Source organism: Grampus griseus (assembly GCF_964374135.1).
Source record: "Grampus griseus genome assembly, chromosome: 3".
Classification (NCBI taxonomy): domain Eukaryota; kingdom Metazoa; phylum Chordata; class Mammalia; order Artiodactyla; family Delphinidae; genus Grampus; species Grampus griseus.
In genome coordinates, this window is record NC_139019.1 from 47,628,794 (window position 1) to 47,645,994 (window position 17,201).

General features: G+C 38.4%; 2 protein-coding genes across 3 annotated transcripts in view; one reads left to right on the forward strand and one right to left on the reverse strand.

Moving 5' to 3' along the window:
- The window catches only part of NDUFAF2 (NADH:ubiquinone oxidoreductase complex assembly factor 2), a 187,418-nt gene extending 180,672 nt beyond the window's left edge, over nt 1-6,746 (forward strand). Inside the window, exon 4 of the mRNA XM_082650577.1 lies at nt 6,342-6,746. Within this exon, the coding sequence (XP_082506703.1) occupies nt 6,342-6,587 (246 nt within the window). The 3' untranslated portion in view covers nt 6,588-6,746. The remainder of the gene's footprint in view (nt 1-6,341) is intronic.
- Nucleotides 6,747-11,200: 4,454 nt separating this feature from the next.
- On the reverse strand, nt 11,201-15,195 carry SMIM15 (small integral membrane protein 15). 2 transcript variants are annotated; one of them, XM_082650939.1, is made up of 3 exons: nt 15,115-15,195; nt 13,688-13,818; nt 11,201-12,769 (listed from the first exon to the last, which is right to left on the reverse strand). In XM_082650939.1, exon 3 carries the CDS (start codon nt 12,755-12,757, stop codon nt 12,533-12,535), a length of 225 nt encoding a protein of 74 aa, XP_082507065.1. In that variant the 5' UTR covers nt 12,758-12,769; nt 13,688-13,818; nt 15,115-15,195; the 3' UTR covers nt 11,201-12,532. The 2 variants fall into 2 exon arrangements, with proteins under 2 accessions (XP_082507065.1, XP_082507064.1); XM_082650938.1 differs by lacking the exon at nt 15,115-15,195 and adding an exon at nt 14,990-15,114.
- Nucleotides 15,196-17,201: the final 2,006 nt, after the last annotated feature.

The following is a 17,201-nucleotide window of genomic DNA, read 5'->3' on the forward strand; positions in this document are numbered from 1 at the left end:
GCCAGGACAGTGGTGCAAGACATGGAAGGTTTGGTGGGCAGAGGCTCTTTGTCAGGTGGGAGTAGGGAGGGAATGAGGTGTCATCTGTCTCCCAGGTAGTACTATTAATCTGAGGGCTGCATATGGTCACAATAGTCCTCTTGCATTTCAGGCTGTACTTCTCCTCTATTTAGTGGTAACTGACATCTTTGCAAAGCTTGAGAAGTCCTTCTGGTGGGGGTACAGTGATGATAACCCTCAAAATCTATAGCAGTAGTTTCAATGCACAATGTGATGACGCTCCTCATGGGCTCAAGGAGCTGGGAGTGGGTAGACATAAAATCAAAGGGCATTGAGTACCTAGCAGAGTGTCCCAAAGTCTAACATTTTTCCCTGCAATGAAGTCCTTCATTCTGATATTTTTGGCACTATTCATTCCTTTATGTAGGTTCAAGTTTCCATATTCTATCATTTTTTCAACCTAAAGTATTTAATACTTCCTTTTAATGTTCTTGTAATAGAAGTTTGCTTGTGACAAAAACATCTTTTTTTTTTTTTTTGTCTGAAAATGTCATTATGCCTTCATTTTTAAAGGATGTTTCCACTGGATATAGGATTCTAAATTGACAGTTTTTATTTTTTTTCAGTGTATTAAAGTCATTCCATTGTTTTGTACCTTGCATTGTTTCTGAAGAGAACTCAATAGTATTTATCTTTGTCTCATAAATGTCTTTCTTTTGTAGCTTATTTTAAGATTTTCTCTTTTATCATTAGTTTTTAGCAATCTGGTTTTGATATGCTTTGGTTTTGTATTTTTCCTACTTGGAGTTTTTTTAGTTTCTTGGATATGTAGATTTATATGTTTATCTATTTGATATATTTTTTAGTCATTATTTTTTCTCCTTCCTCTTTCTTCTTTTTCTGTGATTCCAGTTACATGTATGTGAGACTGCTTAATATTGCCCAACAGCTCACTGAGGCTCTGGTTCAGTTTTTAAGCAATTTTCTCTCTCTTTTGCTTCAGTTTGCCTAGTTTCCATTGCCTTGTTTTCAGATTCTTTTTTCTCTTCTTCTGCAGGTTCTAATCTGCTGTTAAGCATATCCATTACATCTTTTATTTCATGTATTGTATTTTTCACCTCTAGAAGTTCCATTTGGTTCTTTTTAAATGTTTCTACATTTCTTCTCTTTATGTTAATTTTTCTTTTAAGTCTTTAACATATTTATAGTAGCTGTGATAAAGTCCGTATCTATTAATTTCATCATTTCTATCATGTTTCTGTTGACTGGTTTTGGATCACACTTTCCTTCTTCACTTCTTGATTGAAATAGTATATTGTTTACTGTCTGTGTTTTGTTGTCTTCCTTTTAAAAATGTTGAGGTTTTTGGGTTTTTTTTGAGTATATTAATTTACATGTGAATCAGCCCAAACTTTTGGAGGCTTTATTTTTAAGATTTGTTCAGGTGGATCTAGAGCAGTACTGTTCAATAGGAGTTTCTGCAATAATGGAAATGTTTTGTATCTGTACTTTTCAATATGGTAGCCACTAGTCACATTTGGCTACTAAACACTTGAAATGTGCCTAGTACAATTAAGGAACTAAATTTTAAAATTTAATTAATTTAAATAACAACATTTGGCTAGTGGCTACTGTATTGGACAGTGCAGATCTAGCGTTACCTCAACTCTTGTGCCAATTTACTCTTACTCGTAAGGAGTGATCTTTCTGAAGTCCTTATACTAAATGCCCTGCAGGTTTGGTGAGGCATCTCTGGCTTTTTAGAACTTGAATGTCCCCTAGTCTCATGCAAGCTGCAGCAGTTGTTCAGTTTACAGCTCCCCAGTAGTTATTCTTTAGCCAGAAATTGACCTTCCTGGCCCTGTAGAGTCTCATCCTACCCACATACAGTTTGATACTCAGCTGAACACTCAAGGGTACCCCTATCCAGGTTTCTAGAACTCTGTGTGTGTGTGTGTGTGTTCTGGTACTGTGCCCCACAAATTTCAGCTTCCTCAGCCTTCCTAACCAACCATCTCTATCTCTTTAGCTCAGTGAGGTAACCAGCCTCTGCTTGGGTTCCCTGACCCTGTGCAGCAGCCTCCAGCTGAGGTGATACAGGGCTTATCTCGTTTGTTTCCCCTCTCTCGAGGATCACAGTACTGCACTGGCTGTTGTTTAGTATCTGAAAAGTTTAGTATTTTTGTCCAGTTTTCTAGTTGTTTATGGCAGAAGAACTAGTCTGACACCAGTTACTCCATCTTGTTTTCAAGCCAGTAGATTATGTCTTACTAACACCTCTGTTCTCAATCCAGTGGTAGTGGTTGCTGCCTTTGTTGGAGACTGTAGCACATTAAATTGGAGATTTTTTCATCCTGGCAAAATTATGAATTTTGTTCATTCTTCATAAGGATAGCAATTGATGTAGGGATCCTGCTATTTACAAAATGTTCACAACAAATAGTTATTCAATGTATGTCACAAATTAGTGGGTTAAATTTTTAAGTACTTAAAGACATAAGTATTGAGACTACATTTCTACCCTGAGATGAGAAAGAGGGACAGATATAAGTTTGGTGTGTTTATTTTTAATGGAATAGAATAAACAATCACTATTTAAAAATCCACCTGTAACATCTTCTGTTGTACTATTACTGCCCAATAGCCAATTCTTTCCCAGTCTTTACAACAGCCCATAGAAGAAGGCAGTACTGTAATCTCCATTTCACACAAGGAAACTGAGACACAGAGAGGTTAAGCAACATTAACAGGGTCACAGCTAGTAAATGGCAAAACTGAGATTTATATGCAATTTGTCTTGCTTCAAAGCCCATGTTTTTAACTGCAAACTTTCAGAAGGTCTAACAGTGTGAACAGTATGCATATGAGTATTTGAGATGTAAATTTTATGTATACATAGTCACTGTATTCCCATTTTCAGATAAAGAAACTGAGACTGAGCAAAGTTAACTGACTTTCTTGGTGTCACAGATAGTAAAAGGTAGATTTGGGATTGCAACTATGTGTTTGGGTCAAAGAACTATGTATGTGGATAGTCATCAGAGTTCTATTTTTTTTTTATGAAAAAGTGATATATTGGAAACAAAAATAGGGGTAGACATTACGTAAGTCATGGTATAATGCAAGTGATAAAATCCATACAACTATTTTTTTTTAATGTGAAAGAATACTGACAGGGTGAAAAGTGGTATGCAAAAGGATAAATATTTGCTTTAAACATACAAACATTTATGTGAAGACCTACTTACCCTTGGTTTATCCCTAAAATGCTGAAACAAACAATGTTTTTATTGATATACATATTGAGACTTAAGGTGATGTTTCCAAGGAAATAATGTAAGGGAAAAATCCTTGCTTTATAGTAATTTCTGCTATGAAATAGGCTTTGTTACAGAATTACTTCTGTTTCTCTTTTAGTCTAAAAATTCCTATTTTTTCCACCTAACTACTTTCATTTTATCTATTCCAAATATTTACAAAACTAGATTTCCTTTCACAAATGATTTATGTTCTGTGTAATTTTTCTGGAAGCTGTTGGCAGGGGTCTGGTAACCATTAGTTTAAAAAAAAAAAAGACAAATTCTTTTCTAGGAAAAACTATAGTCTCCATGTTTTTCAACTCTGAAATCTTTAATCTTCATATTAAAATAATTAACATATTCAGATTGACTTTTTATTGGCCTAAATAGCTGTTATAAGAAAGAAACTACTTGGCAGAGTAATGATGAGTAAAGAGAAATTATATGAAGGCAGGAATAAAGGAAGAACAGCTCTCTGCCCTCAGTTTCCTTTCATGCAGAAGGCATAGGCTTGCACCAGCTGTAAGATTGCAACAGTAGAGCTGAAATCCCTAAAGGCAATGTGACTGATGCTCTTATACCAAGCCAAGCAAGCTTTATACCAGCTTCTCAGTAGTGTCTTGCTCCCTGTGGTGGGCTACTAGTGCAAGTTCAACCCTCGTGAACCTTTCATTCTGCTCAGGAGAAAGAGCCTCCGGGCTGACACACCAGTTCATAGAGGGTCTTGAAGAGTCTGGAGATGAAGTGAAGATGAGATGGCCTCAGACTGAAAAATATTTCCACCTACTTCCATTATTTCCAGTATCATATTGAGGGGTTTCTTTTGTGACATATGGTCACCCCACCTGAGAATTCTACAGAGTATATGAAAGGCAAAGCCAGACTCTCACCCTCACTCATAGCAGCTGTCCCTAAACTCATAGTTACTGTGGTTATTAAATTACTCATAGGGAATTGATCTGTTATAGAAATTACAAGAATATTTATAAATATGCCTTCCCTCACGTTTGCTTTAGGAGAGGTTTCATTAGATGGGCCCTTCTTTGTGTCTAAAAGTCTATAACACTACAATCTCCTCAAATCTTTTCCTGTAAGTATAGACCATTATTTTAAATGTGATTTTAAATATCAGGGTTTACCTTTTTGGAGAACTATTATTGCTTGAAATTCATGTTAGAAACAGAAAGATTGCATCATATATTTAAATAACCAGATGTGTCATTTTTTTTAAAGGAACCATTGTTTTAAATAAATTTATTTAATTTTGGCTGCATTGGGTCTTCGCTGCTGCGCTCGGGCTTTCTCTAGTTGCGGCGAGCGGGGGCTACTCTTCGTTGTGGTGTGTGGGCTTCTCATTGCGGTGGCTTCTCTTGTTGCGGAGCACGGGCTCTAGGCGCGCAGCCTTCAGTAGTTGTGGCACGCGGGCTCTAGAGTGTAGGCTCAGTAGTTGTGGCAGGCGGGCTTAGTTGCTCTGCGGCATGTGGGATCTTCCTGGACCAGGGCTTGAACTCGTGTCCCCTGCATTGGCAGGTGGATTCTTAACCACTGTGCCACCAGGGGAGTCCCAGATGTGTCAATTTTTTAAATGTTGAAATTTTAAAATAACTTGGGAGAATTTGTTTTTGTCAATGTTGTCAGATATTAGTTATGTTAACATTCATATTATAAATAACAAATATATTCTTTTTTTTTTTTTTTGCAGTACGTGGGCCTCTCACTGCTGTGGCCTCTCCCACTGCGGAGCACAGGCTCCAGACTCGCAGGCCCAGCGGCCATGGCTCATGGGCCCAGCCACTCTGTGGCATGTGGGATCCTCCCGGACTGGGGCACGAATCGGTGTCCCCTGCATCGGCAGGCGGACTCACAACCACTGTGCCACCAGGGAAGCCCAACAAATATATTCTTAAAGAAAAATCAGAAAATACAGATAAGCGAAAAGAACATTTAAAAATTTCACTCAGGGAATTCCCCGGCAGTCCAGTGGTTAGGACTCTGCCCTTTCAATGCCGAGGGCGCCCATTCAGTCCTTGGTGGGGGAGCTAAGGTCCCGCAAGCTGTGAGGCGCAGCCAAAAAAAAAAAAAAAAAATCCACCCATTTAGAAATAATTAAGATAGAAGAGGAAGAAGGAATCAATAAAGGTAAAAGACGTAATTACTATTCATCTGTTTTTAAGATGCATATCTTCAAATTTTAACATCTCTGAAATCAGGATGTGTGAAGGAGTTTGCCTTTTTTAGTGGTACCTATAACAGCGATGCATCTTAAATTTGATGGTCTTGTATTCAATGAAATACAGTAATAGGTTCATTATTGTTCGGGGTATAGATCCTTACAAATAGAATAGCACATCTGAGTGACAAAACTGCATTGCACAAATTGCTTGCACTGATTTGAAGAAGCATTTCCAATAGCAAAGTGCCTCTCTGGAACTGGTGTCTAAGGCTTGCTGAACTCTGATTCCGTTTCTGTCCTCCTCTTCACTGCCATACCACTCCAGAGGCGAAAGGGAAATAGATGGGACTTGGTCCTGGCGCTAACCATGCTTTAAGTCCCACAGAGAAGAGACTGGCAGGAGCATCCTTCTGAGGCCCTCTCACCTTCACTTCATCTCCAATAGAAAGTACAAATCACTGATTAGTTTTTGAGGCAGTAAATAGCTGTTAAATTTAGAAAATCTTTGGTAAGAGTGACTTTTATGCTTTTGTGTAATATTTCATGTTAAGTGGTTTGTTTCACTTACTGGGTAGTAAATATTTCTATTTCATTATCCCTCTCATCTTTTTATTATAGTATACAAGGAGATAGCTGTTTAATTCAAAATAACATCACTCTATCATTATATGGCTTTATATAAAGCTATATAATCAGATAGCTTTTTCAGACTTACCCTGTACATATCTATATATTATTTAAATGCAAGGCAAGTATCATGTATATATGTACTTAATTTTTTTTAGCTATTTTATTTTTATAAAACCTGTAGTTTGAGTTTTCTTCTAACTAGGAATTTAATGATTTCTTCTATTTATATATGCATGCAGGAAATAATGAAGAATGAAAAACATAAAGAAGAAATTAAAACCAAAGACTTTTATGAAAAAGAAAAACTCCTCAGAGAAGAGAGCAGCAAGGAACACTTGGCTCCACCAGTTCAAACTCAGATTAAAGGGCATGCCTCTGCTCCGTACTTTGGAAAAGAAGAATCCTCGGTGGCTCCCACCAGCACTGGTAAAACCTTTCAGCCAGGATCCTGGATGCCACAAGATGGCAAGAGCCACAATCAATGAATGCACTGTGGTAAAATCATTTCATTTATATATGTATGTGACTATTTTAACAAGTAAAAGTAAAAAGTTACTTCGTATTTTCTGACTGTACAATAGTTCTCTATTCCAGTAAACTTAAGAACTTGTTTTTACTATGCATAAGAAGTGTGAGTTTATGAACTATAGGAACCTAACTTCTTTTAGACTTAAATCCTTCACTTGATTTAGTCTTCATTCTCTGTTTATAAATTTGCTTAGTTTTTTTCCTCTTTGAGTTGCTCCCTTGAGAAGTATCTTGTAGCTGTAAATGCTCAGTACATTTTAGATCCTTACGATCATTTAGAAACCACCCAAAATATATCTTGGTAGAAAATGATAAGGGTAAATATTGAACTGTCCTAAATGATCAAATATAAAAGGAGAAGACTGCTATTTCTGTAGAGGCACTCTGTAAGATTCTAAAGAACTAATCAAAAACATGAACTTGGATAAAACACATGGAGGCCAGGATAAAAACACGTGGAGGCCAAGAAAATTTATTTGATAAATGAAAAACACCCTATGATATAGTAGATGGGACAAAAGCTATTTTATGGTGGAATTGAGGTTGGAGTTTTAAAGAAGAATTAGGACCAATGGAAGTAGACAATCTATCACAAAAGTCTGAAAAGATGGTAGACAGAGAAATGGTACAGTAATTGCAGTTCTGTGAGATTAAAAATTACTTTGAAGAAATAGAAAATAGGGCAGAGTTCTCAGAACGTGATTCCACTGATAGTGGAGATTACAGTGATTTCTATATTGGAGAAAATTATAGACAGATGACAACATTAAAACAGATTATATATAAAAGTGTCATACATTTTCTGAAGTGCACAACCAAGTTTTTGTTGCTAACAGTGTTCTAATTCTAATATAGAGGTCTTCTAACAGTGTTTGACATTGTAGCAACTACTCAATAAATATGGACTGAGATTTTTACTTAATATTAGAAGGTAAAAATTTTAATTGCTTAAGAAATAAACTACAGAAAAATACAACTTTATAAAATGTTATACTGAAACAAGTAATCAAATGTAATCACCATAACACTCATGAAATGACAAAAAAAAAAAGCCCCTAGGTGGTAATATTAACGTTCCAGCAGCCCTGTTAATATCAAGTTAATCATTCTGTCTCTTTACATTATTCCAAAGTAGTATTACATTTTACCAAAGAGGCAAAAAAGGAACTAGCTATTAGGCAATATAAAAAGAGATAAAATTTGTTGTATAATTGACTGTAAAGTAAGATGTTCTTGAACCCCAGGTTACAGGAAAAACTGTAAATTCTAACATGCTAGAATAGAATGTGTCTACTACCAAATTCCTATCAGCTTATTAACTGTATTCTATATACATATTTTACAAAAGTTTGTTGTGTAGGCTGTTTATAAATATCTTAATGTATGACAGAATTTACATTAATTTTAATTTTTATGGTTTTCATTTTAAAATACCTGTTTTACATAAAAGAAAATCTTAGCCAACAGTTATGTTACATAAGAAGATGATACTGGCCCACCCATTATTAGTAAAGTATGAACTTTCAAAGTGATTTTGAGAATAAACTTTGTAGTAATCCATCCACACTCCTTTCCTCAAGACTAACATTTTTAGGATGACTGGTTTACACTGTTAGGTGGTATCAGAACAGAGTTCTGAGAAGATTTAGTCCTACATAAAAACTGAACTATAATCTTGGCCTAATTAAGATTGCCTTTCTAAACAATTTTGTGTTTATATGTGGCTTTTAAGCCAGACACATGCAAAGCAGAATCAGAGTTTCACATAAAATATTCACTTGTCCACCATATTTCATATTTTAAAGTTATATTTGGGGAATTTATAAGTTTTTTTTTTAATGAAAATGTTTTTCTTCATCTTTTCAAGACAGACTCCAAAACCCATGCAGATTTTTAAATTTCAAAAGTTAAAATGTTCATTTTAAAATAATTAAATTGGGGCTTCCCTGGTGGCGCAGTGGTTAAAAATCTGCCTGCCAATGCAAGGGACATGGGTTCGAGCCCTGGTCTGGGAAGATCCCACAGGCTGCAGAGCAACTAAACCCACGCACAAGTACTGAGCCTAAGCCCTAGAGCTCACGTGCCACAACTACTGAGCCCACGTGCCACACCTACTGAAGCCTGCGAGGCTAGAGCCCGTGCTCCGCAACAAGAGAAGCCACAACAATGAGAAGCCCGCACACCGCAACCAAGAGTAGCCCCCACTCACAAACTAGAGATCCCACGCACAGCAACGAAGACCCAACACAGCCAAAAATAATTAATTTAAAATAATAATAATAATTAAAGTGTCATACATACCTTAAGTTCTCTCAGATAAATCCTTCCTGACTTCCTGTGCCTCTGCTATACATGCATATAGCATTTTTTCCCCCAAAGGCCTTATTATACAAACTGCTCAGGTATACATGCGTTGCCTTTTGGGTTTAACCATATAAATCTAGCCTATTAGCTATGCCTTGGATATCTGAAGTTAAAAATCAAAAAAAATGGAGGAAATAATTTTTCCCCATTATGTTATCCTTTTGCATTCCATTTTTACTGATTTCTGGCTCTCATTTACTTCCTAATTTCATCAGCCTTGACCCAATACCATCATACTGATTTTTTAATGCTGTCTCATTAACCACACTATCTAAAATGTAACCTGAATTCATTTAGACTAGGCTTTCTCAAACTATTTGTGTTCTTTGGGGGAAAAGAAAAGAGTCTATGATAGTCAAAGAAGGTTAAAAGACTCCAAGAAATCATGAAGAAATGAATTGTCTTATCTTGTGTTTCCCAAACTTTTGGTATTTGAACACGGAATCCCCTTTAATGTTTGAGAAATACAGAATTTGTCCTTATATGTTACAGATATGAAGTAAATCAGAGTGATCCTATAATCAGTTGCAAACCTGAAAGCAATCATCCCTAAATAGGTATCAGACTTCCTCTAACTTAAAACCAGATGAGGTATAAAGTGCCCCTAACAATGGGTGACGAGCTGTCACTTAATAGTGGATCTCAACATCGGGTTTCTAGCTTACAGCATCCGAACTTATTTCAAGTTTGCTCACTGTAATTTCAGGAAATAGGTTTAAAATCCCCTTGCACATCTGATACAGTAACACCATGCTGAAGTTTACCACGTGGACGCTATGGATCAAATTCTGATGCACAAACTTTTTGGTGGTAAAATGTTTGTTATAGGCAGCTTGTTTTTCCTTCAAAACCAGCCATAATTGATTATATTAGTTCTAAGAACTTCAGAAACAACATAATATGTAGGCAGTTTTTAAAAGAGTTATTCTGGGTAACAGTAAATGGGATTCTTGTAACCATAACAGTATGTTACAATAAAAGATTGATTTTTCTGAAGACTCTCAAAACTCATAATACACAGTCCCCAACTTAATTTTTCAACTTTACGATACACATTCACATTTAACAGAAACGTTGTTTGAGTTTTAATCTTTTCTCGGGCTAGCAGTGTGCAGTAGGACACTTGTGATGCTGGGCAGTGGCAGGGAGCCACAGCTCCCAGTCAGCCATGCAATCACAAGTTAACAACCGATACCCACACAACCATTCTGTTTTTCACTTTCAGTACATTATTCAGTAAATTATTTTCAGCTTGCAATGGGTTTATCAGGATGTAATCCATTTTAAATCGAGGTAGCTCTATAGTCTCTAATTTACACCACCCCCCAACACACACAAACATATAGACACATATTTTAAACCTTGTTGATCTCAAATGTATAAAAAGGCTCCATAAATTTTGGGAAAAGCTGAAGAAACAATAAATGGCCTATGCCAAACCAATACAAAATTGTATTAAGACTAACAGGGACTATAGAAAAACCTATTTTAGTTAAATACCTTTAAATTGTCACAATGAGCAATGAAACCATAGCTTTAGTGGATAACTGTAAGTTTTGTTTAAATTTCAATGACAATATAAAAAGCATTATCCTAGATCACCTGAATAACTAATTTGTAATTAAACACTGAATTATTTCAGTGCTTGGAGCTGCAATGTGTTGATCACACTGGCACCAAGTAGGAACTGACAACCTAAAATAACAGTAATAAGTATTGTTCAACCAGTCCATAAACATTCTCAGAGGTCCTTAGGTTCTCATATTTGAGAAACATTGCTCTCAACTTTTACAAGTACAGTTGACCCTTGAACAACATGGGTTCGAACTGTGTGGGGCCACTTATACACAGATGTTTTTAGTGGTCAATACTACAATACTACATGATCCAGGGTTGGTTGAATCCACGGATGAAGAACTGTGGCTACAGAGGGACCTCGGAACTGCAGCTATGGAGGACCTGCATATAGGAAGGAACAATGTATAGGGAGGGTCCACTATAAATTATACAGGGATTTTCGACTGCAAGGGAGGACTCATGCTCCTAACCCCACAAAAAAAAACAAAGCCCAGCGTGGTGTTCAGGGGTCAACTGCATGCTTATCTATAAATGAAATTTGTAACCCTCTGAAAAGTCTAACTTCTATAACATATTTAACTTGAATTATTACTCCTCCCCCCACAAAAAAAAAACAAAGCCCAGGACCTCTTTATAAAAATGTATCAAATTTATTTCAATATCTAGTTTCATTTTTAAGTTAAAGCTTTTAGACAATTTTTTTGTAATTTAAGATTCATTATCAGGGGTGAGGAAAACATTAATAAGCTATTAATTACTGACAACAAAATTATTAACCATGCATTTATAAAAGCCATGTTAAAGAGTAAAAAGTTCCAGTTATACTACTTAACTGAAGGAAATATCCTTCAGCCCTTTATTTCTAACTATAACACATTCTAATTTTGACATGATTTACACCTTTTTCACCCAACTAATACTATGCTAAACAAACTTTTTCCAACTGTTAAGCCTTTCTTTACCATTTATGAAATATGACTTAACTGTTACTCTTTCAAAGTTCCTTAAAAGAGATTTGAATTTTAATTTTCACCATGAACCTGTTTGATCAAAAAAGTAAAGGACATCACTACCACATGAATTAAAGAATGGAATGAAAAACAAAAGTGGTATTATATAATCAGCAAATTATTTGATAAGACATTTTAACTACTTCACATTTCTACTTATAGCACAAGTGAGAATGAACTGGTTCCAAGGTACTACAAGGTTTGGCATTTTTACTCCAAGCTTTAAATCATAGTGTTGATCTAAAGTCATCTCTAAGAAAATGGCAGTGTTCATAAGTACAAAAATTGTTATATCCAGTAAGTGGTATTCTACATGGTCAAGATAATAAGAGAATTCTTTATAAAATTAGATTTTTAAAAATGCAGAATGTCTGGTAATTACCAGTATCTCAAAAGCTAAAATGAGAAAAATACAGAAAATAGAAGTACTCGTTGAATAATACTTTGCTTTGAGGAAGCCAGAAATGATTCTATTTCAAGAAATAAGTAATAATGATAAAAGATGTGATTAACACACTGTATCTCTTTTAAGCCAAAGCATGCTTTTCACCTCAGGACAATTCTGATTTTTACATTCTTAATCTCCTTTGTCCAGAACAGGACCCCATTTTAAGCCATTATTTGAATAGAGTCCATAATCTAAAGCCATTTTTCTCCACAGGATGTTTTCACTGTAGCACATATGCTGCAAAAAGGCAAATGACTAAGTCAGTTATAAAGAATCTGTAGCATAATAAATGCCAATTTACAGTAACTGTCAACAGACTTCTACACCGAAGCCTAAAAGTTGCTATAGTACAGGTGAGAACTAACATGATTCTTCCACATGCTCAGACTTCGTTTACTAAATAATACTGTCACAAGATCTGAAAAGAAACCTTAATGGGTCCTTCCAAAGCTGCATAATTTTCCAGATGATTTTCCTCTGGTTGCAGAGCCTGTTCATTCCTTCAATCCTTTTTTAGTCGTTTAGCTTTTGCAATATTTTCTTGACGTTTTTGTTTCTTCTTTTGCTCCTTTTCCCTGGCCTCGATCATCTTGGCCAATTTCCAAGACAGTACAGCACTTGCTAGAAACAATGGAGTTAGGGCCAGAATTACTGTTGTAAGGAAGCCATATGGGTCCTTTGCAGCCCATTCCACAACATACTCAGCCCAAGCCTTTATATCAAACATCTTTGTAGAGGCCTTAGGAAAGCAGGGGGTGGGGGGAGAGACAAGAGAAAAGCCTATGTGGTTAATCAAATTTTGAAAAAGGTACCCCATACAATTCAGTTAACTCAGAATTCCATTATCACTCAATAGTTTGGTTGGTTGTTTTTAAAAAGTACTAATTAGTACTATTTTAATAAGGACTAATGTTTCTTGTAAGAAAAAATAATTCACCTAGGACAACCAGAAGAGTGACACTTAAAAGATGTGAAGCTATAGAAGATAAAAGGAAAAACCATGTGGAATCTGTCATAAGGACTAGGCATTCTCATATGCCTCCTATATTCAAGACAAATTTTATTTAGCAGCAGAGTTTTCAAAGAATTTTGAGTTTTATGTGCTCATTCCAGGAAACAGCTGAATCCCATTATGTTATTTTTTTACATAGCCTTAGTTCTATTAAGTGCTAATTAACAAAAGTACAATCATCAAATTTGCTATTTGAAAGCCACAGAATATGTGAAATGCCTGGAGAAAGGGAGGTAATGGATGGCTGTTTCCAGGAATGAAAAGAGAGGGTAAAGGAACCATAATATCCATTCATATGCAAAGAGTTCTATAAGCAAAAGGTGACATGCTATTTTATGCCCTCTTTCAGCTTTGAGGACTCCTATTTGAGGACATAATTAGTAAATGAGAACAACTTTAATAGATGAGAAAATTAACCATTACAGGTGCCATGCGTTTTGTTCCGTTTTGAGTTGGTAGGGGAGGGCCATCTGGCAAATGAGGATGTTGTGGATTTGAGTGACATTTTCTATTTTGCCCCAGAGGCTTTTCAACCTTCATGTTTGTGTTGATCTCTATTCAAAGTGGAGAATCAGAATACCTGGGGAGGAATGGGTGTATATACAGTCACTTAAAATTTCAGCTGGGATTTAAAAAATCATCTACCTTATGCTTTGAGTAGTGATCTCTAACTTTGTCCTGGGATTATTAGCCAATCACAATTTCAGATGACCCTTGGTTGGCTGTCTTCTTTAGCTCTACCATACACTTCTGAGAGAATGCTTAAATTCTATATACTGGTTGGGTTGAAAAGAATAGATAAAAGAAAAACGTTAAAAGTCAACTTTAAGGAATAATTATAATACAATTTTAAATGGTAAATTCTCTATATGCAACCTATAAATGACATGTAAAATCGCCTGGCACATTAAATACATTTAATATCTATTGCTTTCTAATTTTAAGAAAGAAATAATTACACAATGGTAAATGCCCTGTAAGAAAATCCTAGTTACTGGAGATCAAATATTTTACTAAATTACTTAAATAATAAAATTATTTACGAAGTTCACCAACATATAAAATAAGTTAGCTCACTGATATGTTACAGCATATCCATTCCCAGATCTTGAACTTTTTATACTAAAAAAGTCAATTATTTGTTTATAGGGTTAAGTATACAATCGCAAAATCAAACACCGCTTTACTCTTAAAAGGTTTTTTTTTGTCTCCCTATTATACAGTTTGTGTTCTTTATAGAAAACCCAGATAAGCAAAACAAAATATATATCACCCACAATCCCATCACCTACATAAAACTACCATGACTGGTTTTAATTACATCCTATCTCAACTTCTTCATATTTTCAACTGAAGACACATTAAAGTACCTAAGATATCGTTAAATATCCTAGCCTCCCCACCCCATTCGTAGGCTCCCACCCACACAGTCGAGCCCAGGCTCTACGGATATCCATCTGTTTCTTCAGCTTCTCCAACCCAGTAATGAATTAACTAATGCAAGATTCAGAGATGAGCAAAAGAACTTTGCAATAAAGAGTAAAGCGGAAGTGAAGGACCCGGTTATGGCCGAGTTTTAGCCATTAACACAGAGAAAGGAGTTACCGTCCACAGGACACAAACCTCCCATGCACCTCAATTTCGGACCCCAAGCGCACGCGCCTCCCACACTCCAAGGAATATTTTCTTCCTTCCGAGAAGGATCGGCCGGGCTTGATCTCCGGGCCAGACCCGCGCGGCGCCTAAAGCTGCAGCTGATGGCACCTCACAGCCATCCGCACTTCCCCTCCTTCCTTGTGTTTTTCTCGCTCACCCTTCCTTCCTCACCGCACCCGGCCGCCCGCCCCTGGGGCCACGCTCCCCAGACCCTCCACCTCGGCGAGCGCGGGCCCGGCGGAGCTCGCACAACGGGCGGCCCCCGGGAATCAGAGGTCGTCCCCGCCACACCTTGGGCCGTCGGCGCCGTGGCCGCCTCCGCCGGGCACGGGGGCAAAACTGCGGCTGCGGCCACCACCGGCCTCCCCTACAGCGCACCCGAGACTGTGGGTTCGTACCCCCAACTCCCAACTAACCTCCAGGCCGGAAGCAGGAAGGCGGAAGCCGCGGCTTTCCCGACCCGCCCACAGGCCGGCCCTTGCCTGGATCCGGCCTGAGGAAGTCGAGGGGCCAGTTTCCGGCTGCGCCATTGCTGTGTGGGGCCCGGGACCCGGACTTCGAGCACGCGGGGAGGGCGGGGCGGCGCCCGGGTTTCCGGGGAGCGGCAGGTGAGGCCACGTGGGGCTAGCGGCGGCGCCCGGCTGGTCGCTGGCTCGGATCCCGAGTCTCGCGCCTTCTGTCGGGGCGGCGTCTTGCCTGAGGCTCGGGTGGGCTCCGGCCTTCGGGAGCTGGTCCGGAAGCACGGAGGGCCCCCTACCTTTGCCCCCGAAGTCAGCCGGGGAACAGCCGCTCCCCTGCAGGAGCCCGGCCGTGGGTGGAGGGCCCCGGTGGGTAAGGTCCGTGACCCTGGGAAACTCCAGCCAGAGAGCGGCGGCAAGAAAGGAGTTGGTTCCCACAAACCGCCCAGAGTCAAGGTGAGGGTGACACTGCGACTCTTGAAGGATTCTAGCGAGTTCCTCGGGTTCACACTCCACTCTTTGACCTTCTCATCTTCGGGTTGGACAATAGTTAACGCCTCACGTCGAGGAGACAAAGCAGCAGCTGGACCGTGGTGGGTCCATCGAACCTTGTTATTAAGGGAAAATGCAGCCATGCTGTGTGAAGAGGGGTTTTTAATTTAAGAACTTAACTCTTTCACAAAAGCATGCTCGATACTTGCCCAGAGTAAACTTGATAAATAATTAAACTGGGCGTAGAGTTCCCACCGAGGTACTTGTTCTTCCAATACACAAATAAAGGGATTCAAAAGTCAACAAGCAGAAAGAGTGAGTTAATATATTGTCTTCTAAACTAAAGGAACTGAGAGATTAACTCTGGTTTGGTTGGTGATCAGATTTTGTGGTCTCTTGCACTGAACTGCTCTGACTGCCTCTTCAAATGTTGCAAGAGCTCTTCACTGTTGCGTGCCAAATAAAGCAGGTTTTTATTCTTGAAATGCTATAGAATGTTCTCTTTGAGGCGCAAGTTTTGACATGTATAACTAGTTTAGGTATAACAGTAACTATTATTTACCAGGGAACAGGCTTTTGGCAAATAAGCTAATGATGTAAAATACTGTTTGTTGGGCATATGTTAATGTTTGTATGTTGTATTAGCAGCAGTTGTTTTCTTATTCATTCTTGTTTGAAAACTTGGATGATGGTTTCAAAGCTTGTGCTGCTTGGACCTATCCTGTACCTCTAGTAGCCAGAATAAGACTCAGTCATTGGATTGTGTGTACTGAAAACTTGACTTGCTGATGGTAACTCTATGTGGTTTTGTAAACTTGCCCAAATAGTAACTCCAGGAGAGGGTCAGAATTTATTTTAACGTCCTTCACTCCAGAGACCAATATGTGTATGTTGTTTTATTTATTTATTTTATTATTATTATTTTTTTTTTTTTTGCGGTACGCGGGCCTCTCACTGCTGTGGCCTCTCCCGTTGCGGAGCACAGGCTCCGGATGCACAGGCTCAGCGGCCATGGCTCACGGGCCTAGCCGCTCCGCGGTATGTGGGATCTTCCCGGACCGGGGCACGAACCCGTGTCCCCTGCATCGGCAGGCGGACTCTCAACCACTGCGCCACCAGGGAAGCCCTGCGTATGTTGTTTTAATCACGGTTAGACAGTTTTCCTCATTATTGCCTCCCCTGTAGCTCACTCTGCTGCATCCCTTGTGAAATGCATAGGAGTCTTGGGCTGGAATAAAAGGCACAGAAGAAGGAAGCCTCGGTAGGTCTTTGGCTCTAGTGTAAATCAGGTTTTCACTGTCTAATATTACTGATGTAGCTTCCAGTTCCAGGGCAGGCTGAAAGCCCAGGAATAGCGTAGCGGTTGCCACAGCTGAGCTCCCTACTGCTACCTGCATTGCCTTAATGAAAGGTGGCATCAAGATTGGTTCAGATGCTGCGGAATACTTTCTAGAGGAGTCTCAGCTTGGGAGTTGAGATTCATAGGCCTTGTCTCTGCTGATCTGATACTCTGATCAGTCACTCTGAGCCTGTTTCCTCTTGTGTATGTGGAA

Coding starts and splice junctions, on each gene's coding strand:
- SMIM15 (XM_082650939.1), bottom strand. CDS start 12,757: ATGTTTGATATAAAGGCTTGGGCTGAGTATGTTGTGGAATGGGCTGCA.